The 23,841-nt window shown below is 40.2% G+C and overlaps 1 protein-coding gene across 4 annotated transcripts in view; it reads right to left on the reverse strand.

Annotated features, from left to right (window-relative positions):
- Positions 1-23,841, reverse strand: part of DOCK4 (dedicator of cytokinesis 4) — a 412,699-nt gene that overhangs the window by 161,946 nt on the left and 226,912 nt on the right. For all 4 annotated transcript variants that reach the window (XM_034670756.1, XM_034670760.1, XM_034670743.1 and 1 more), the window contains exons 10-12: positions 23,402-23,462; positions 19,306-19,438; positions 15,444-15,532 (exon numbers count right to left, since the gene is read on the reverse strand). In XM_034670756.1, coding sequence (XP_034526647.1) covers positions 15,444-15,532; positions 19,306-19,438; positions 23,402-23,462 — 283 coding nt within the window. The remainder of the gene's footprint in view (positions 1-15,443; positions 15,533-19,305; positions 19,439-23,401; positions 23,463-23,841) is intronic.

The following is a 23,841-nucleotide window of genomic DNA, read 5'->3' on the forward strand; positions in this document are numbered from 1 at the left end:
TTTTTTTTTCTTATTTCTTATTTGTTTTTAATTTAAATTTTAGGCAGTTAACATACAGTGCAATGTTGGTTTCTGGAGTAGAATTCAGTGGTTCATCACTTACATCCACACCCAGTGCTCATCACAAGTGCCCACCTTAATCCCCAATCACCCATCTAGCCCATCCCCCACTCACAACCCTCCATCAACCTTCAGTTTGTTCTCTATCATTAAGAGTCTCTTATGGCTTGTTTCCCTCTCTCCTTTTTTCCTTTCTCCCTTCCCATATGTTCATCTGTTTTCTTTCTTAAACTCCACACATGAATGAGGTCATGGTATTTGTCTTTATCTGACTGTTTTATTTCACTTAGCATAATACACTCTAGCTCCATCCACGTCATTGCAAATGGCAAAATTTCATTCTCTTTGACGGCTGAGGAATACTCACTGTATATAAATATACCACACCTTCTTTATCCATTTATCAGCCAATGGACATTTGGGGTCTTTCCATAGTTTGGGTATTACTGATAAGCTGCTACAAACATCGGGGTGCATGCATCCCTTCGAATCTGTATTTTTGTATCTTTTGAGTAAACACCTACTATGAACTCAATTTTAAAATATATTGGATGGTGGACTCCAGAATGATAAATCTGTGTTCCAAAGATTCTCTATGTGTATCATCAAAGATTCTCTATGTGTATCATTACTTACCATGTGCAAGTTATCGTTCCCCATTCGTAATTTACAGCACTACAGTGCTGTCTCTAACATGAACTGTAAGAATGACAACAATCACGCTGGAATGAAAACGAGACGCAAAGCTCATTGAGCACTCAGCTACATTAGTAGCTTCCTTTTGTTCTCCCTCAACAGTAGGAACAAACAACAACAAGAGCAGTGTCTTATTAGTTTGTTTGCTTGGTTTTCGATAAAGTGGTAAAACATCAGGAAAATTTGTTTTAAAAAAAAAAAGCATTAGGCTCGGAGAGAAGATGGAGCCTTTCCTGGGGTTCAAATCTGACTTAGATGGGGCATACCCAAGGGTCAAAGACCAAAGAAGTGAGGGACAGGACAGGACTGCATCATTATATCCTCACACTTTTTGGTGTGCGGGTCCAAGAGAATGTGTCAGAGAGCTGTTATGAGGATAAGACTAAATCTGGCAGGTACTCAGGAACTTTCATTAAATGTTCATTCCATTTTTACCTAGTTATCCTTTATCCCCTCCCTGCCTGCATTCCATATGAGTTGGGTTACTGAAGGCAACAGAATGGAGGAGGATCTGTCTCCCGATATCCACAAGGAATGAAAGAGGGGAGTATAAGTGGTCTGGATGCTTTGATGGTGAAACAGTCAGTGCAGCTTTAGGATACTTTCATGTGGAGCTCTTGGTTCCTTTTAAAACCCAGAGGCAGGAGGATGAAAACAAACTAATATGTGTTATAATCCATCTGTCCCAGCAGCAATTTCTTCCTGACTCATGCTCTCCCACTACCCCCCCCATTACTGGTGTTTCTGTTCTCTTCCCACTTCTGTCCTTTTGCCTTCAAAATACTCACCCACACCATCACCATCACCATTAACATCATCAGGAGCTGATATTTGTAGAATAGCAGTGTGTGCCAGACATGGTACATAAGAACAGTCCCTCCTGCTGGGAAGAACACTGTTCAAATCTGGGGTACCAGAAACAATGCTTTCAAATAGAGAATCAGATGGATTTCACAAAAATCTTGAGGTCCTGTAATTTTTTTGCAAGTGAAGATCAGTTTACTAGGACTTCTCATCAAAGGATCCGATCAGAGACACCAGTAACATTATGTAGCATGTGTAAAGGAAGAAAAGAACTGAACGGTAATGAAAAGCAAAGACATCGTGCTATTCAGGGTAGGGGCTGGAAGAAGGTAAAGTGACTAGAATTCTGGTTTTGCCCTATCGGAGCCAGAATTTATTTAACCATAAGTGATTTTTTTTTTTTAACATTAGTTGAATACCTAACAGAGGATAAAATAATGAGAAAAGAAAAGCATTCAGTCAGAGACAGTGCTTAAAAGAATTCAAGACAGAAAAATAATATGTGTTAGGGAAGGATATACGTAAACACAAAAAGAGAAATACATCAAGGTATTCTAAACAGTAAGTGCCATAGAGACTAGAGAACGCAAAAGGATAGAGAGGACCCAATTAGGGGAAAACAGGGAGAAGCTAGCTAGTAGATAAGTGAAGGGAATGAGGAAGTGACCAGGCAATCAAACAAAATACTATTGGGGTCAGGGGGAACACTGCATTTAAGAGTTGAACGTATCCTAAAATTTGGTTAGAGGGTTCGGCAGTTTTCATTCTGGAAGTTTAGAAGATATAGATTAAAGCCCTGGGTGTAATGATTTCATTTGTCTTGCCGAGTGACACCAATTTGGAGGAGAGGGGAAGGTACTGCCATTTTGAGGTGCCTCAATTTCTTCAAACGAAAGAGCTCACAGGGAGTCATGAATTGGAAAGGCCAGTTGAACTGAGGGCTTCACCACAGTTTACTTGGCTCTTCCTAAATCAACTCAATTTCCATTAAAAAAAAAATTAAAAAGAAAAAAACCCCCACAACACCCAACATGCAACATTCAAGAGTGGGTGTACTTTCAATAAAACAAAGAAAAAACATGATCTAGTGAGAGTCCACAGGCACTAACCCACAAAGAGCCATTGCAATGCTACTTACTTTTCAATCAAGGAAACCCCTGATCCTATTTTTATTGTGGCCCTTAATTACTATGACAAAAACCAACAGGTTGGGTAAAAGAGTCACCAGAACAGCAAGAAATGATGTATTAAGATGAGGAAACTATTCATCACTACAAAGGAGAGACTCATCAATTACTCACCCATTCCAATTATCTGAGATTAGCCCTATCCTTTCAGGAATGGTCATTTATGACACAGGGTATGTTCACAGAGCAGTATTTTTCTTTCTATTGTCTTCCTTGACAGCCGACTTCTCTGTCCTCACCTTACCTGCTATCTCTGGGGCTGGGACTTCTAACTAAAATTTTATGTGTTGTATACCTGAAACTAATAAAACATGGTATGTCAAGTCTACTTAAACAAAAAGTCTTTAATTAAATTTAAAAAAGTAAAATTTTATTTGTATACTAGCTTAGTCCTGCCGCAATTCAAACTGCCCATTTTGTGTATGGCAGTAACTTCCAGCTTGAGAGGAAGGTAGAAGGTGGGATATAAGGGTATATATGATAGGGTTCTTACTCCAAAGAAAATGATAATCTAACACTGAACATAAGACACACACATGTAAATAAAATGTAAAGCAGAATGGGTTACGAGTATGATAGGAATATTAAAATAAGGAAAAATTAGTGAGGGAATTTGAAAGTTCAGGGAAGATTTTTTAGGAAAAAAACAGGAATTTATGACAATCAATAAGCTGAAGAATTAGGTCAGATTTTTAATTTCACAAAATATATCGATAATGTTTTACAATCACTTTTTTCCCAGTCCTTAATCTAAGTACCAAAAATGAAACTGCTAAGGGAGAACTGTTCCTCTTATTAAAAGAAGCAATCATTAAACTGAACATTTTTATCTGCCTAGATGTTTAAGAGCCCAATTACAATGATTTGATATCTAATTTTAAACAAAGGCATAGACATTAATTAATCTAGAGTCTGTCACAAAATAATGTATTTTTCACGATGAAGCTCTGCTTACAGAGCGGCAGTACAGGAAAGAAAGGATGCGTATCCGTTAAATCAAACATGGTTGATTATTTGGTAGCTCCAGTTTCATAGGAATTGAAGTTAACTCATTCCATAAGATGGCTCCTTTTAAATTTATGAAATTCTGCACTTTTATATAAAAAATGCCAAGCACAGCATGATTTATAAGTAGCAGGCAAAATTAATTTTAGACTAGATCAGCCATTTTGCCACCAATGAACCAAATAACATGTAGCTGTGAATGTACAGCAATGCAAAAATAAAAAACGACAAATATATTTGATAAATACATGTTGTGATTAAGTGTGCAAGTTAAGTAGTATAACATACAGCTTCATGACCCTGTCAAAAGTTAACTTCTCTGCGCTCTGGTTTCCACAACTGTAAAATCAAGATAATAATGATACCAACTCCATAAAACACTTTGGGTGATATGTAGCACAAAGTATTCAACAGTGTCGGCTGCTATTACTACAACTACCACTGCCCCTACTATTATTATATAATATCAGTGTCTCTGTTCTTAGTCCTCCCTACCATGAATATCAACCAATTACCTCCCATGAAAAAAAATGTTCAACATGCCCTAAGTGCCATACACAAAGACAATATTCCTTTCAAAAGGCATGCCCACTTACCACTAGATTAAGCCAAGTATTGCAAATCTCCTGGATATTTGAACGATGAAGTTCTATGGAGGCTTCGGGGGCAAATCTATCATGAGCAATACTCAATTACTGGAGTTTTTACAAAGACATAAGTGATAAATACAAGCAGGCAATGTGTACTGACATACGTGAAGATGGGGGAAATTCCTAATTGCACAGGGGAAGCCAGAAAAATCAACAGCACTCATGGAGGCCATAATTAATTACTCTTATTCTAAATGTAACAAGAAGTCACTGGAGAATTTTAAATAAAGGAAACATGATCCAATTTGTGTTTTAAGAGAGTTTTCTTAGTGTTATCTGGCAAATGGGACTGGGAAGATGAAGAGTGGAACTGACAAACACATACTAGAGATATGAAGGCAGGAAATAATGGAGACCATGCTGATATGGTTACAACGAAGATGGGGAAAAAGTGGTAAAAAAGCTACATATTGGCATAGAAGAAGTCACGTCTTTATGTTAGATGTGGGAATGAGGGAAAACAAGGAATCATTGAAGACTCCTGAGTGTCGACCTGAGGAACTGTAGAAAATGTGGCTACGTACTGAGTTGAGAAGATTAAGAAAAGAAAGAAGAAACAGCCATCTATACTGCCTTTTATAAATGTGTAATTGACCTTTAGTGTTGGTTTTTTTTTTTAAGATTTTATTTATTTGTCAGAGGAGGAGAGAGAGAGAGCACAAGCAGGGGGAGTGGCAGGCAGAGGGAGAAGCAGGCTCCGTGCTGAGCAGGGAGTCTGATGTGGGACTTGATCCCAGGATCCTGGGACCATGACCCGAGCCAAAGGCAGATGCTTAACCAATTGAGCCACCCACGCATCCCTAGTGGTGTTATTTTTCATGAGGATTTAGATTATGGTCTGGGTCATTTGCTTTCAGCCTGAAGAACTTTAGTATTTCTTGCAAAGCAGATTTGTTAGCAAAAAATTCTTTGTTTTTTGTCTTGTCTTAATTTTGCCTAGAATTTTGAAAGATAGTTTTGCTGGATATAAGATTCTTGATTGACAATTTGGTGGGTTTTTGTTTTGTTTTTTAAAACATTCAGCACCTTGATTATGTCATCACTGCCTTCTGACCTCCACTCTATTTTATGAGAAGTCAGGTAGTTATTTCCTGGGGGTTCGTTCCCCTGTGTATGATGACTAATTTTTCTCTTGCTGCTTTCAAAAATTCTATCTTTGGCTTTCAGCATTTTTACTATGATGTGTTTGGGTGTGGATCTCTTCCTGCTTATGATACTTGAAGTCACTGGACTCCTTGGATGTACAGATCCATGTTTTTCCATCAAATTTGGGAAGTTTTCTGCCAGTATGTGTCCAAATATTTTCCCTACTCTTTTCTTTCTCTCCTCTCCTTCTGGTACTCTCGTTTTGTATAAATTGGTGCACTTGATGGTATATTTTTCTGAGGTTCTGTTCATTTTTCTTCATTCTTAAAACAAAAAAACAAAAAACCCTTTTCCAAAGTCTCCACTTTCAAGAATTCCTACAGACTTAAATTTCTCCCTACTCTGTTTCAAATAAAGTCATTTCCTTTCAGGAAGCCTTCTGTATTTTCTCTCCTTATGAACTGCCTCTCCCCCTGGGCCACATCTTTGATCCATTGCTCCGCAGTTGGAGGTGGGTACAGTGGTCCACTCTCTGGGGTGACACCTCTGTCTCGTGGACATGGAGCAGAACATCCATCATGAAGAGCAGGGGCAGGTGGGAAGGAGCAAGTGGGTTGTGGCACAAATGTCACAACTCTCTCTACTCTTATCAAGATTTGGTCTGACTCTTGACTAAGTATCTCTTTATATGCGGTATGTGCTTAGAAAAATGTTCAGATTTTAATGCTTTTTAGATATATGCTTTTGACCGTTACAGCTGTTTCAGTTTGGGGTGCATCTGTGCAGCTCCTCAGGCTGCTCTTCTGTAGTGAAACTCTAAAAACACTATTTTTTTCCTTTTCTTTTTTAAGATTTATTTATTTTAGAGAAAGACAGAAAGAGAGAAAGCGGGGAGAGGGAGAGAATCTTCAAGCAGACTCCCTGCTGAGTGCAGAGCCTGATGTGGGGCTCAATCTCACGATCTATGAGATCGTGACCTGAGCCAAAACAAAGAGTTGGACACTTAACAGACTGAGCCACCCAGGGACTCCTAAAAACACTATTTTTTGACAGTATTTGCATACTTTGTGTTTGGGAAGTAGGGGCTAAGGGTAAAACATAATTGCTAGGATTTCTAAACTTACTACATCACGTTAGTACAAAATCACTAACATGAGGTAGCAGCAAAACTTGCAAAAGATGGTATTATTAGATTCTTTCATAAAATCATCTTCTGTAAAATCTGCTTATTTCTAAAACATTTAGGACCTCATTATTATCAGAGCAAGAATGTTTACTTCCATTTCCTCCTATGTACTTGATTTACAAAGTCTATCAACTGAGTCTTTTTTTTTTTTAAAGATTTTATTTATTTATTTGACAGAGAGAGAGACAGCCAGCGAGAGAGGGAACACAAGCAGGGGGAGTGGGAGAGGAAGAAGCCGGCTCATAGCGGAGGAGCCCGATGTGGGGCTCAATCCCAGGACTCTGGGATCACTCCCTAAGCCGAAGGCAGATGCTTAACGACTGCACTACCCAGGTGCCCCTATCAACAGAGTTTTGTTTTGGGTACTAGAGTATTATATGTGGAGTCTGTAAGATAAGATAATTGACTTTTATCTTATTATTATTATATTATTATTATTATTTTGAGAGAGAGACAGTATGTGCATAAGTGGGGGAGGGGCAGAGGGAGAGAGAGAATCTTAAGCAGGTTTCATATCTAGCACAGCACCTGACATGGGGCTTTGATCTCACAACCCTGAGATCATGACCTGAGCTGAAATTAAGAGTCAGACACTCAACCAACTGAGCAAAAGGCATTCCTAAGATAACTGACTTTTAAAATGCACTAGAAGCATTTATCTAATGTGGGTCTAACTCAAAGCCAGAGAGACTTTCAGGAGTAGATCCTGGTTGCACCAAGCAGTAAAACCCTGGTGGGATAAGGGAGGTATTTACACAGAGAGGTCAGAGACAGGATCTCATCGTCTCTGGAGTGGAGGCAAGAAAGGGCCAAATGTCTAGCAGGAGCGCTGTCAAGTGAGGTAGCACTGTTGGAAAATGAGTCAATGAAGCAAAAGTCAGAAGCGCTAGGAAGACGCCACAACATCAAAATGAGCCAAATCAGATAAAAAACTAAAATGGGAGCTGTGACAGCACTAGAAGCCTACTGAATGGTTCATTAGATGGACCTAGTTGCTTAAATCCTCTGTCCAGCGGGACCTGATTACCTGAAGGACAGCTGGCCTTTAACACTGTCGCCATCTTGAAAATCTAGACACTATATTATTAATGCTGCCAATGCTCAAATTTGGGGATGTCTCTCTACTTTCAGATGCACTTTCAAAGCCAACTTATAGAAGGAAAAAAAAAGAAAGAGAGAAAAGAAAAGAAAAAAAGTAAATCACTCTCCTTTCTTAATAGTCACACCTCTATTTCTGACTTTCAAACAGTATTATTCAGTTTGTGAATGTGCCTATTGCTGTTTCTTTAAATCAACTTAACTCATACGAGGATGTGATTTTTACACCACTGAGGATAATCAAAGGGTCACTTTCCCGAGATCTCTGAATAGGTAACCCTATCGACTGGGATGCCTCTGGTCTATCATGTAAAAGGTATGATAAGTATGCACAAATACTCTTGTGATCATAACTGCTAGTCCACAGATCTGCTATCTCAAAGTTTTGGGAAGACTTTAATGCTTTCTTTATTTTATTTATTTATTTATTTATTTTTAAAGATTTTATTTATTTATTTATTTGACACAGAGAGAGAGAGACAGCCAGCCAGCTAGAGAGGGAACACAAGCAGGGGGAGTGGGAGAGGAAGAAGTAGGCTCCCAGTGGAGAAGCCTGATGTGGGGCTCGATCCCATAATGCCGGGATCACGCCCTGGGCCAAAGGCAAAAGCTTAACAACTGAGCCACCCAGGCTCCCCTAATGCTTTCTTTAAAGACGTGGTTAGCCCATGCCTAAGAGTTACAGCAACAATAAGACTGAAGGAGTACATAATAAGTTATGGAACATCAAACTAAAAGACAGAAGAGACATCTGAAACTATTTACTTTCAGTGAGTCGTAACCAGAAAAGAAATTTACTGACCAGAAATGAGGGTGGAGAGAGGCCTGCTGGCATGGAGCGGAAGCTGTAATTAGAGGGGTAAATGAGACCATTCAGAGGAAATTCACATTCCCTCCTTAACAGAGGAGAAATTTCACCTTAAAATGTCCTTCTTATGATTTTGGATATCAACATTTCAATGGTATACATGAGGATTCTGTCAAGGTTAAAAAGGTGTTTGTTTTTTACCAGTATATAATAATAATTATTATTATTGATATGTGATTTTTTCAAAACACAAAGCACATAGTGAGCCACTGGCTGAAAACTATTTCTTTTAAATGTACAGAGAACATAGCGTATATGAGTTAACTTAACATCTAATTATTTTAATTTATTCAAATACTTGCTTTTATAATCTGCATATTTTTTCTATATAGCAAATCTTCCAAACAGTATTGCTAATGATTATATCTAAATTAGCAAAATATAAGTAATATGGAGAATAAAATCAAGCTCTAATTGCTACTTCCATTAGTTAATAATTTGGGTTTTTTTTTTTATACCGCATGAAGTTTTAAAAAAACCTTAAAGCATAGTTTAATACCATATTTTGAACACTTTTTCCTTCACTGTCATTAAAAGAGAATGGTTTAGATTAAAGGAAACTGAAAAGATACAACTGCATGTGATACAGCCTGGGTTACTTTTGTTATAAAGGACATCGAGAAAACCGTCTAAATATGAGTAAGATCTCTAGATACGAGTGTTACATCAATGTTAATTTCCTGATTCTGATCACTGTGCTTTAGTTATGTTGCCATGCCCTGGTGTAAGCAGAGGTAGAGAGGAATCATGCCTGCAATTTGTTCTTAAACAGTTCAGGGGGGAAAATGTATGTGTTGTGTGTGTGATATATGTATATATATTTGTACGTGTGTGTGTATTGTATCTATACTGTATACACACACACACACACACACACACACACACACACACACACACACACAAACGTTCGGAAACACCAGGAGCGCTGAAGCAACCTTAAGAATTATACCAATTCAGTGATGCTATAAATGATGATAGAGAAAGAGAGAAAGAGCACGAGCAAGTATGGAGAGGAGGATAAAGCAAACGTAGTAAAATGCTAACCTTTGAGAAAGTAGAAATTCTTTGTTCTACTCATGTAACTTTTCTGGAAGTAAATTCAGTTGAAAATTTAAAACTTTAAAAGAATAAAAAAAGAGCATGGTTTAATAGAGAATTTCAAAAGTGAGCAAAAAGGTCACATCCCACATTTCTAGCCAACAGATGGTGCCAATAAGCACCAGCTTCTTTTAACAATATTCGAAAGCAAAGTTTCTAAATGCAATATTCAAAAATCAGGAGCATTGATACAATCCTCAAGAATTCTAGCACTTCAACAGAACTGAATTAAATGACTGCCTTGCACTGTAAGGGTAGGATGCTCAATCCCAAAACGCAATCTAACCATCAAAAGCCTCCTTTCACCTCAGCCGAAGAAAGAACACTGTTCACTTCCTGTACGGAGTCAAACTGTTCTCCTCGAACCCACGGGCTCCTCATCTAGGTAATTCCTTTGAATCTTCTGTGGGGATTAAAATGTATGGTTGGTAGGAATGCAACCATGTACACTCATCTTGCTAAGGCAAAAAAGATTGCAGAAATGGACCTGATTAGTCAATATGATTTCTTCTAGCTGTAAACTACATGTGCAAACTACAGGAAATTAGATTTCATAAATACCCAGATAATATGAAAAGATTTTGAAGTTTCTCTCAGGACATACTGAACCACAGCCAATGATTTTTACACAATTTACTTCAAGTCATAGAACTGAATTTGCTTCAGTAAATCACACTGGCTCAGTCTTGGTTCACATTCCTAGCATTCAACTGCTAATGTCTATTGGAGGTGACATTTATAATAACCATTTGCTCAACAAACCTAAGCCAGGCTCATGTCATGAATACTTTTAGAATTTCAAATTCTTACAATATTACTTTTAGATTTTAAAATTCCCACAGAGCACAGCTTTGGAAATTTCAAATTACTCAACCTAACTATATCTAACTGGAGAGATACGTTAATTCAATTATTATTTTTTTCATCTTTAAAAGTTAAACAGATCACTTGCAATTTTCTCCCAGTTTCTAAACTCAACAGTAGTGGTTAATGTACCCTTGCAAGTTAAGTTTTTAGGTTAGAGGGGGGAAAAAAACCAGTTAACTAGACAAATCCCTTTATCTATTAAACAAGATTACAACTCCAAGAGATAGGAAGACATCAGTGAAGCAAAAAGGGCCTGTAAATTAGCTGGTAGAATTTGTTTCCAAAACTAATTCAAAGTTATTCTTTTTTTTCTTTTTTTAGTATCAGTGATCAAGGAATAGTGGAGGAAAGCAGGGAAAAAACAATACTTTGTTGAATGAACTCAATTCTCTTGAAAACATCCAACTGCACTGCTGCCATTTAATCAACAATCCCATGGTTTGAGGAGAAAACAATGGAAGTCAACAGATCTAACCACTGTAACAGTTTGAGCATTAGGCACCCCAATTTCCAATTTCAATTTTGTATACCCTTGCTTCCCCCACTATTTTTTTTTAAGATTTTTATTTATTTATTTGACAGAGATAGAGACAGCCAGCGAGAGAGGGAGCACAAGCAGGGGAAGTGGGAGAGGAAGAAGCAGGCTCCCAGTGGAGGAGCCTGATGTGGGGCTCGATCCCAGAACGCTGGGATCACGCCCTAACCTGAAGGCAGACACTTAACAACTGAGCCACCCAGGCGCCCCCCACTATTTTGTTTTTAAGGATTTTAAGTAACCTCTATACCCAAAGTGGGGCTCGAACTCATGACCCCGAGATCAAGAGTTGCATGCTCTTCTAAGCCAGCCAGGCACCCTGCTTCCCCCACTATTTTTAAGTAAGGCATTAGAGTGCCTCCCTCCCAATAATAAAGCCAAATAGCTCCTGACTCTCTCTCTTCTGTTCTTATAACTGCCTTTCTACAAGAAGGAGAAATCAAGGTGAGATAGAACAATGATCCACCAAGACTGAAGGGTAGAAACTTCAGTGGAAAGACCAGAAGAGTGGAAGGCAGATAGACGCCGGCTTTGGGCAGCTGGCTGGGGTTTAGGCTTAAAAGGAGAAGTATGGAGAGGGGTGGCCATAAGAATAGGAAAACAGGGCTCTGCAGCAGAAGCCAAGTATAAAAAACAGACAGCTGGCTGCCCAGAAATCAAAATATCACAGTAGACAACAAAATGGAGGATGGATTCTGCCGAAGGTGAAACCTTTCATGCAGGGCTCTACAGTACAATGGCTCCTTTCATTTTTTCCAAAGATGCAGCAAACAGTTTTTCATTTTAGTACGATGGCTGTAAACAGACAAGGGAGCACTTGGGGAATAAGATGGTTTAGATGTCACTTAGCGGTAGTCTCACTCAGAATTCCAGCAAGAATAAGCGGTCCATTGGTCAATAAAACTGACAAAGCACATGGAATATGGGGAGCATGTCTAAGCGCCTGGACTTTCCCAAGGAAATAGAATGTGCTGCCCTTCCTTCCTGGAGTTAATCTATGTAATCACAAGGACAACAAATTTAAAAGCCATGGGAAGAGATATTAGCAATCAAATCAGTAGAGACGAGATGGAAGACATGAAGTAGAAAAGCCCGGTTCCATGATCTAACCTATCAATAATCCAACTGTGTCATTCTCAAAGTCTTCATTAAGGAGATCAAATCAGGATCCACTCTGAGAAAATGAAACTGACTTAAGAAAGGGGTAGAATATTCCAGATGATGGCTCCAAAGAGAATAAACAACAATAGCTAACAATGAATAGATACTTACACGTATCAAGTGCTGTGTTACATGCTTTGCATGCACTTTCTCACCAATAACCCTTAGAAGATGATATTACTATTATCCCAGTAAAACTATCCCATTCAAACTTAGGACATCCTATTTCCACAGGTAAAGCTCTTAGAGGCTATACTCTCTGCAAGATGACTCTCAACTGTAAGAAGAGAGAAATGGGCAGTGTGGCTTTACTGGAACCCTGACGTCATAGGATAGAGAATCAGTTATGTTAGGAATCTATCTGGAGGTGTAACATCAAACCCATCATTGAGACCTTCACCATGATTCAAGAGGCAACTGGGAATCACATCAGGGTCTGGACAATGATAGTTTCAAACAATCCAAGAACAGAGGAATTTTGTTCTGCATAAGGCATAGTGGAAAGAGGAAAGCCTTCAGAGTTAATAAGGAGTTGGAGAAAAAAATCTACTGGAGCAGGTGAACACATGCTGCTTAGTCAAGACTGCATCTGTGATGGTAGGGAAAGAAGGCAATGCATGGGAAATATCACAAGGTCAGGGGTAGGTTAGTTTTACTTTTGTTTATCCACATAGGAGGTAAATGCAGACAAATTAGGAGTAGTGGGACTCCTGGGGAGAGGCATGAAAAGAACTGAAAAAAACTTTTTTTTTTTTCTTAAAGGTTTATATATTTATTTGACAGAGAGCGAGCACGCATGTGAGAGAGAGCACGTAGGGAGGCGGGAGGGCAGGGGGAGAGAAAATCTCAAGGAGACTCTCCGCTGAGCAAGGAGCCCCGTGTGGGGTTGGATCTCACGATCATGACCTGAGACGAAATCAGGAGTTGGATGCTTAACTGACTGAGCCACCCAGGTGCCCCTGAAAAAAACCTTTAAATCAAGTCCAGGGCCGCACTCTCTAATAGAAATACAGCTGGAGCTACCAATGAAATTAAAATTTTCTAGTAGCCAGGCAAAAAAGTAAAAAAGAAGCAAAATTAGCTTTAGTCATGTATTTTATTTAACCCATTATCTCCACAATGTTGTCTTTCAACATGCAATCAATATGAAAATTATTAATGGGGTATTTTATATTTTCTTTAAAGTACCAAGTTTTTGAAATCCACTATATATTTTATAATTACGGCACACATCGATCCCAGAGCTGTCGGCCTCCTATCTAGTGCTCAACAGCCACATGTGGCCAGTGCCCAATGAACTGCACAGCACAGGGTTAAAGGTAATTAATGATAAAAAAATAGTCCACGGGGGGTGCCTGGGTGGCACAGCGGTTAAGCGTCTGCCTTCGGCTCAGGGCGTGATCCCAGTGTTATGGGATCGAGTCCCACATCAGGCTCCTCCACTATGAGCCTGCTTCTTCCTCTCCCACTTCCCCCTGCTTGTGTTCCCTCTCTCGCTGGCTGTCTCTATCTCTGTCGAATAAATAAATAAAATCTTAAAAAAAAAAAAAATAGTCCACGGTACCGTGAAAGCCTGAAAGATTTAGAACAAAACTAACCAGGTCTAGAAGTCTACCAACAAATTTGGCAAGATTAGTATTAAAAAGTGGTATCTCTGCCATCTTACTGAGGATGCATTTAAATTACATCCTTTGGTCCATACACTAGTGCTATTTTAATTCTTTCACAGACAAGTCCACATCCCAGTTTCTAAAATATCACTCCTGGGTGGCTCAGTCGGTTAAGCGTCTGCCTACAGTTCAGGTCATGATCCCAGGGTCCTGGGATCGAGCCCTGCATCAGGCTCCTGCTCAGCGGGGAGCCTGCTTCTCTCTCTGCCTGCCACTCCCCACGCTTGTGCTCTCTCTCTCTCAAATAAATAAATAAAATCTTAAATAAAGTATCTTATCACTTCACGTTGTATTCTACTACTACCACCTCTTCCCAATTCTTTAGGGACTCTGCCCTCAACTGGCCCAAGTCTCTTGTTTATTTAGTGGTAGCTGGAGGACTTTGTGGGATTAGATGAAACCCAAGTTCCCTCCCCAACTCTTGGAAAAGGGAGGACAAACTGACCTCACCACTCATTACAACCTGAATGCTGCCACATGTGTGACTTGTGGATGCTTAGGGCTCTCACTGAATCAAAAAAGTTTCTGTCTGCAGTTACTTTTTCTTTGTGGGCCAGTTTGGCCTCGTAAGATGGTCACAGGTCCAAAAAGTTTGAGTTTAGATTCTTGTTCTTCTAGATTACCAGGCAGGTTGGACCAGAACATAAATATCTACACTCAAATTCATTTAAAAATTACTCTTAAAAAACGATGCATTCAGTTCAAATAGATTACTTAATTTGAAGGGTTGTTTTTTTTTTTTATGTCGATGAAACTACACAGCTGCATAGTTTATTTTGCTTCAACATGGGCTTGAAGGGGGGACAGGGAGCGAAGAACAGTCACCCAGTTTTGTCCACTGACCAAACTCAAAGATGTCACTATATATGCTTTATAATGCAATACTTATGAAGTTATCAGGTTAAGAATATGCACCACATATCACATATAACTTATAATGCTATATATTTCAGTTCCCATAACAAATGTGCCTACGTTTTTCCATACGTGACACTGCAGTCAACATCATTCATCTTTGTAGCCAATTTCAACACATGAACCCGTATGTTTGTTCCCAGTACATAGTGCTGCTCCCAGCTATAGGCAGGGAAACACGTTTTTCTTGGACCTTACTGACCGATTTCCATCCATCAAATCTACTCCACACAACAGTCAGGAACCCGAGCATATTTGTCATTGGGGTTTTGGTACCTGGTAACAACTTAAGAGGCCTCACAACTTGGTATTATTGGACAAATTCAGATACTCTGCCTTGTTTCAAAGCAGAACAAAAGACATTTTTAAAAGAGAGTTCTAGCTACAAGCCTATCATAGCACAAGGAGTTGTACCAGATCGTTCGCTGCACATTTTAAGTTACAAAGTGAATGCAGAGAAAAACAAAGGGCAGTTCATCCCCTTCTTACACAGATACATTTAAAAAAGGGCCTGAAATGAAAAGTGGAGGGAGAGTTGGCCAGCCCCACACACTCACCTGCATTGGAGCCCGTCAAATTGTAACGTGCATTCAGTTTCTTGATGATGTTCTCATGGATTTGGTACCACTCGCTCTCTGTGTTACACCTATGAAGACATCAACACTCTGTTAAGCTTTGATAAGGGATGAGATCAAACAATGACCTTAATAGCACACCTGCTCTTTCTGGAATAACCACCATACTGTACTTCCTTAAATTTCCTTGGGAACTCCCCAAAACTGGTCAGGCTAAGCATAATAATCCCATGATGAGCAGGACGCCCATATCTGGTAAATGCATGACCACCTATCTCATGCCAGGAGCGGCTGTGATCGACTCGCAATTCATGAGAGTCCCCCTCACCTCAAAATCTCAGAGAACAATGCATACAGTGGAAGTCAGTGCAGACTGAAAGTCCTACTCCCTGGATTTGAACCCTATTAACTGAGTTACATTCTTCGGGCAAGTTATTTATGCTCCCTGTGCCTTGATTTCTTCACCTGTGAAAAGGGGGGGGGTAATAGACTACAATTAAATAAGCTTGGGCTTAGGATAATGCCTGGCATATACTCAATGCGCCATGCATGTTAGTTCTTATTAGTGTGTCTCTACCTACTATAACATGACCAAGTCTGGTTAGCATCAAAATGCAACAAAACAAGCAAAATGTAACTGATGTTAACACAACTTGCAAGGGGGTCATTAAATTACCCTCGCACTGAAGGGTAATCAAAGTTCCCCAGCTTTTCCTCTTCTAGGCCTAAAAGGCATCTTTCCATCTTCTTACTCGCATAGCCTTGTTCCTTTAGCTTGTGTCACTTGCTAGCTCACGTCACCTTTGTTCACATGCTGTAGTTCACCTAGGAAACTTTTAAGGTGTTTAAGGAATGGACCTAGGACCTGTCGATATGTGTCCCCCTCAGGACTTTGAACACTGTGGGTACTTAAAAAGCATGTGATGCATTAATGAATGGATGGATGTCCCTTTGTCTGGCAACTCCTGATGGCTCCTAAATATTGAGGTTGGTCATCCTTCCTTACTGCCATGACTGCCCCAGTTAGGCAGGAGGGGGAGGGGGGCTGCCTCCCTAATTTGAGTATGTTTTTAAATCACTAATTTTTATTAGCCGCAAATGCTCCCTTTCAAGGGTACTGAATATCAAGATTCTGTACACTATCAATAAAAATGTTCCACAGTGGGTTCCTTTTCCTTGTGATCTTATCTATAGCGGATGGTTCACAATTTGATTACATATTTATTTCATCACCATATGCTTTTCCAGGATGAACATGATGGAGGTCATTTTCAAGCCACTTAACAGTAGGGTACCAGAGAGAGCACTGCATCTTAGAAGGCGGGGAAATTAAGATGAAATGAAACCATCCCACCTGTCCAGCTGCAGGACATCAAATTGCAATTTAGTGTATTCTGCCTCCAGTTTTCTTATTTCAGCTCAGTGGGGAAGGAAGAGAGATGGCTTGCTTCCTATTAGTGAAGTGACTCCAGAATTTGTGCTTTTAACCTACAAAACTCCACGTAAAATCAAAGCTCCAGTATGTGACTGAAATACCTTCCAGGCTCAGATGAGGTATTTGTTACTGTTTCGTATTTGAGTCCCAGATGGGTTAGGGATTCGGTCACACTAACAAATAGAAATTTCTTCCAAATCATTCCTAACAGGCACTTCCCTAAAATGTTCTACTAAAATCACACTTTCTTCTTAATCTACAGTGACTGTTTTGATTGGCTGGCAAGCTTCCTGAAACAGATTCATAATTTGCTGAACTGGCATTTTTAAGGATATCTCTTCCAGCAAGAAAAATCTAAAACCTTATTTGATGCTTATTAAAAAAAAAAAAAGAAAAAGAGACAGTAACAACCAAAAAGAGCGACACAACTTATTTTTATGAGAGCGAGCGTCTCCCACAGGCAGAGCTGGAACTCATGGGGCTTCTGTAGCCGGTTGCATAATCAAGGGGGACGCATGCAACCGTCGGTCCTGTTTTCCCAACGGCAAGATGAATACAGCGCTTGCTACCCACACCTGGAAAGACTACTCTCAGAAACGAGACTGTTTATAAGGAATTCTAGTTTTCTTAAAAAGCAAGGCCACACAACAGCATCATTATCACATTACTAGACAGTGGTGTCAAAATAACACCCGAAAGCATAGGACCTGAGACAGCTCAAGTTCTGGAGTCAGACAGTCCTGACTTCAAATCTGGTTCCCGTTCTGATTTGCCAGGCAGTTTGGGGCATGATCTAGCCTCTCTGTCCCTTTACACGGAAATTAGAGCCAACAGCATCTGCTTCATGGGTATGTCACGAGGATAAACTCACGATACGGGGAAACTGCTTAACACAGTTCCTCGCACATAGTAAGCACACTGTAAATGGTGGCCATTCTCCCCAGAATTACTTCAAATACATTATATTTCATGATCATCAGTAGCGTTTGGAAAGAGGATTATCATGGAAGTGGAGGGCTGCCACATGACAAAAAGAGTAGTGAGTTTTACTACCCACTAGTTTTATCCAAAGTCTTCAAGTTTAAAATCAAGGTCACAGATTTTATCCCCCTTAAAAGAGAATAAACAGAATTGCTGGTCCTAAACCACAGGCTATAGTCAAATCTTTGTCAACTAATTAGCAAATGTGTGGCACAGGTCCCGGGGGCACTGGGTGGAGAATGGATAAATCCATGAAACCCTCTAGCAGTGGTCAAAAAGCAATTTGTAGTCTATGTCCTACAGGCAGTGGGCCACTTGTATTAACCCAACACATGAAAACTACTGGCATATGTTGTATCAACTCCACAGACAGAAATGATACTAAAGCAAGCTCGCTCACGGTGCTGGCCAGCAGTACGGTCCTCACCCCACCCTCCTACCCACTCCCTCGCCCCAGGGTGAAGATATCACCATACGTCAACTCTCACTTTCCAAACCTGTGGGGAGATGCTCAGGGTGGGGTGATCGGAAACCATGTGCATTTAAAGAATTCAGCTAACTTAGGGTTTGGAATACATTAAGTGATTTTCTTAGTGGAGTGCTATGAGTTGAACTGTGTTTCCCCCAAAAGAGAGAACACTGAAGTCCTAAGCCCTAGTACGTTAGAACATGACCTTATTTGGACACAGGGCCTTTTACAGGGCTTATACAGAGGTAATCATGTTAAAATGAGGTCACTGGGGTGGGGGCCCAACCCAATATAACTATGCCCTTGTAACCAGGGCAAATGCGGACACAGAGACGTAGACAGTGTTGGGCAGCGCATCTATGGGTCACAGATCACCACACATTGCCAGCAACCACCAGAAACTAGGAGAGGCACGGGACAGACTGTCCCTGGCAGCCCTCAGAAGCTGTCAACCGAGCCACCACCCTGACCCAGGACTTGCAGCCTCCAGAACTGAGAGAACTCCTGCTTCTTAAGCCTCCCTCCTCTCCGTGGTCCTTTGTTGGGCAGAGCTAGCCAACTAACAATACATGAGATAGAAGGGCAAGCACCTGCCTGCTTTCTGTTCCTACTTCTAATTAGTTTATGTTAAAAACTATTTCTGTTTTCCAAGAACGAATTAACTCTCTGAGAGTAAGGACAGGTTCGGTTTTTAAATTCAGAGGAGGTGCTCTGCGAAGTAGACAGTCTACCCCACTGCTAACCTGCTTGTATTCTTGGGTTCTTGATGCCACAAGTCCTCTGACTGGTGAATGGTGACCTGTGGGCTCGCTTGCAGAGAGTCTACAGACTGAGTTTCTGAGGGGGCTCCTACACTCAGCCCTCCCCCTGCTCTTCCAGGACCCCTTGGAGCGGCCTTCCCACGTGGGATCCACATGTGCCCCCGCAGCCGCCCAGCCCCTCCACGGCGTGCTTCTTACATGTACACCTTCAGGATGAGGTCATCTTTCGTCTCTCCTGTGAGCAGGTCGGCAATGCTAAGAACTGCGCAGCCAAAGGGTCGCCGGTACTGGACGCTGCAGGCGTTCTTCTTCTCTCCTGCTCCCATTCGACCTGTTCAATGGAAAAGCAAACATGGCCCATGCAGCCCTTTGACTGGTGCACCTTAAACAGACACAGAGGCCATCTCAAACGTTAACTGGTCAATTAAAAGTGCCCACAGGATGTTGCCTAAGTTCCTGACTCTCCTTTCCAAGCACCTGGCTGTGTGACCTTGGGCTCCCCGATGAAACTCTGGGCACCAGCTGTCGCCAACGAAACATGGAGACTGGAGCTGATCCCACGTTTGGGAACCCTCCCCGAAGGATTCATGGAGGCATCCCAGGAGGTTCAAGGCAATAAATGCAATACTGGTGCCCGTTTCATTTTTCTATTTTTAAAAAACTTCCCTATTTGAGGGCTATTTCAAATATTGCACCTTTAAAAGGAAGCAGTGTGAGATTCCCTGAAGGTAAAACAAGTAAGTACAGACGATCAAAGGAGCGTGCAGGCCCTTTGCTTGACCCAGGGCTCAGGCTGATGATAATTCAGCCAATGGCTGACGTCTCCTGGCATGGCTTTCACTCTGACACAGTTTCATCTTGTTTCAACTGTTATATATTCTTAAGTATGTTATTGAGATACTGTTTTAATTAATTATTATATTTACCAATGGATTGTTCTGAAGACAGAAAGCAGAAAGTATAGTGAAGCTGAAATATAACAAGTTAAGGTGAGGAAAAATAATGAAAAAATATGCAAATCTGTTTCCCGATGCTTGGCAACAGATACAGAAGTTGTTTTCCATCTGAGCAAAACTCTCCCATAGCACATCTAGAGGACTCCAGGACTCTCCCAAATCCAGTGTTAAATAGGTTAAAAAAAAAAAAGAAAGAAGTGGGGGGACGGCAATATGCAAGTTGGCTTTCATTCATCATTAATAAAGTAAAACTAGCACGGCACTGCATCATTTTTAGGGAAATGCTTACAAATAGCATGAAAACTTCTCATTTTATCAGATAGAATCAAAACTAAAAAACCTGCCAGTTGCTTTTTAGATGTGGAAAATTCAAAGAATCATGTTTTCATGACCTGATGCTGTAATATGTGGCTGAATTTCAACCCATGTTTTAAATTTAAATTACACTGGCAAATCAAACACTTTATCATGTCATACTTGAATTAATCAACCGATTACACTTTTACTCACAAAACTGACAAATTTAAAACTCTGATCACTTGTTAAATGGGAAAAAAAATTCTAGGTTATCTCTATTTTGAATATTATTACAGATTGGATTAGGATGAAATACATCCTCCAATCCTTACCAATATCATGATTTATGTTTCTTGCTTAATCATTCCCTTGTAAATGCAAGACGACAAAGAGACTAGAAGATTTCTGAGTGGAGTATTTCAAAGTCATCTGACATCACACGAGAAGTTTAGTAGTAAAAAAACAACAACAAAAACCCTGAAACTCCCATCATGACTGTTTCCATGGACTCCTCTAGCTCTAAATTCCCAGGAGTTTAGGCACAGCAGGCCTAGCACCCTGATTTTTTGACCCCCTTCGACTAGAACTGCAGGAAAGGAAAAGCTGTAGGTGCCTGGGGAGGACAGCCACGTACGGGGAATGCGGGGAGTGACCCCTCACAACTTGAGGAGACAGCAGGGAGGTTTCAGTCCCTCTCTCTGACCGCTGGGCAGCATCGCTCCTGAGCCTCCATACCACTCATGTCCTCAGACCCTCAATTTCAGTTTTCTTTCCCAGCCCTGCAGCCACCACAGCTTTGGACACAAAACTTTGGTCTAAGTCCTGTGCTGAAAAGACTACTTAATGCCAGCCCTGGCGTTCCCAACTCTAGAATTAATAAAAGTTCACAGTTCTGGTCAGATTTCTAGGAAAATTCTCTAAGCAGAAAGGAAGATAGGCATAGGGAAGGTAAAAATATTTAGCAATATTTAGTAAACAGTTTTTATCAACCAGCTGAAAGCCAAAAGGAGAAACAGAGAGGTGGAAAAACCTTTAGCAGGGTGGCCAGGAGGATATGGGACTATTTATTTCTCTTTTTTTCCCCTTCTCTTCTAACCAGTCAAAGATCCGGGCTCAGATTCTGAGGCAAGGTGCCACTGCTCCTGTTCTCCGCAGCCGATGAGGGTCAGCATGCCCTTTTCTTACTAAAGCAGGTACAAGGGACATTCTAGGAAAAGTAAGAATTATCTGTCCCTGATAGATAAGAATCCTATGCTCCTTAATTTCATTGCAGCAGATGAAGCCTTGCCCTTTCTTAGAGTTTCTTACCTTCAAGCTAATTTCTTTTCAGTCTCAAAATGTCAAACCGGTAAATGGGACCCGACCAACAGGCAGCTTCTGCAGTAATCTCAGTGAAGGATTAATTTGACCAAAGCTCAGGGGGGAAAGGGGGTAACAGGTAATTTCTGATTCAACATTCATTCTGATGGCTTAACGATCATAAAAATCTTAGGAAAAAAATGCAATCACTAATCCAACACCACACATTCGAAAGGCAGATGTGTGACTGGTAACACGCACGCGGCTTCCTCAGCGGTAGGGCCCCCCAGACCATGGGCAAGCAGGGCCCAGAGCCCCCTCTGCCACATGTGTTTCTCACAAAACCTGCAGATACCTTCTAAAAATTCTGAAAGCAAAAGGAGTTTTCTCTCCATACTGTAGAAGATTATATTCAAATGCAATGCTTACATGAAGGCATCCAAAGCCACATTTTACATGAACAAATGGCATTACGAATTTGAATGAAAAAAAACCACACTCACAAAGAATTATCTAACAAACTGCACCCCTGCCACCCTGGGAACACAAAAGCTTTCTCTCGTAAATGATCAGCAGCATGCATTCCAACTTTTCCAACATTTTTAAAGATGCTTTCCAATTTCTTCCCCATGTATATCCACTTACAAAAAGAAAATTAAAATGGAAAACAGTTTACTTTTTTTTAAATTTCAACTGCCCCTCAACTAAAAAAATAGCATACAATGAAAATGGGTTTTCAGAACTGATTTTTATGAGAAAAAAATATATAGAAAATCTGTGTTAGAATGGCAACATGTTTTATAGTCTCTCTCAATGCACAATGTGGTTATCAGATGCATAAGATAAAAAACTATCAAAATAAAGATCACTATGCAGGATTGAACAGCAATATATGACCATCCTACAGAAGTATTCCCAAGCAAATAATGGAGCACAGTCAGTGAAGAAGTGGGAACCAGTATCAGCTGGTTAGCTTTAAAAGAAAAACTGTGTAGGCTATGCCCTTCCTCCTTGTACCTAGGTCCTCTGTCATCAAATACCTGCTTTTAGAGGCATTTTATGAGCAAGAACAAGTGGACATATTCTGGCTCTGTTGTGCAAGTTCGGTGTACAACACCCAAAGTGTGCTCTGCAAGATATTAATAGATGCTACATTATACACATGTTTCCACGGTCAAATCAAATTTGGAGAAAGCCAGGGCCAACGAAGTTAGAGAGGTATTTTAATATTTCCCCGGAGGACTTCTGAGACCCTTTAATGAGGTGATGATACTATAAAAGTGGAAAAAATATATAGTATTCAGGGTTTCACAACCCTTTACTTGTAGCTCTTTTCGCAATAATGCTCTGCAGCATATCTGCACTTTGGAAGATGCCAATTAGTATCAAATTTTCATAAACTTGTAGGAAATCCAGCTCCTAACCGTTTAATTTATGCTGTTAACAGCAATTAGAATTTACAAAGGCAAGAAATTTTGAATCAAATATGTTTAGGGAGTCCAATAAAGCAAAACAAAGCACCACAAACTACCGAATGACTTAACACGGAACGAAAACAACATCTATGTACGACGCGTGAGGAGGCCGCCCCTGAGTTTGGGGAGGTAAGGGAACAATTCCCAAATGCGGGGATTCTTAGATTCCAAACTGGCTGTCACTTCCTTCTGATCCCGACAGCAAGGAAATCACACCAACACAAGCTTTCAGCACTTCTTCGCCCTGCTGACAAGTGTTGGACTTACCAATTCGGATAATGTGCACAGTGATGTAGATGTCCCTTCTTAGCTCACTGCTACCCAAGTCCTGCCAAAAAAAAATAAAAAAAATAAAAAAAGCGGGATTACTTTAAAACTCATGATTTATATAGAAGTATTAAAGGTCATAGCACATTATTTCCACAAATAACAGAAGAAAGACAAAGATAATGTAGACATTCTTAATGGAATTTCGTAGCAGAAGCATATAATTCAAATCCTGTTCTAAAAATACCACCACAATCAACTTAACACTCTTAGTCTACGGATGTCAAATAAAGCTTTAAAAAAAAAAGCCCATTTTATAACAGACAAATTATGGAAACAGCCCAAGTGTCCATCAACTGATGAATGGATAAAGAAGATGTAAGACAGATAGATTATACACACACACACACACACACACACACACACACACACACACACAC

The sequence above is a fragment of the Ailuropoda melanoleuca genome, chromosome 1, assembly GCF_002007445.2.
Source record: "Ailuropoda melanoleuca isolate Jingjing chromosome 1, ASM200744v2, whole genome shotgun sequence".
Lineage (NCBI taxonomy): Eukaryota > Metazoa > Chordata > Mammalia > Carnivora > Ursidae > Ailuropoda > Ailuropoda melanoleuca.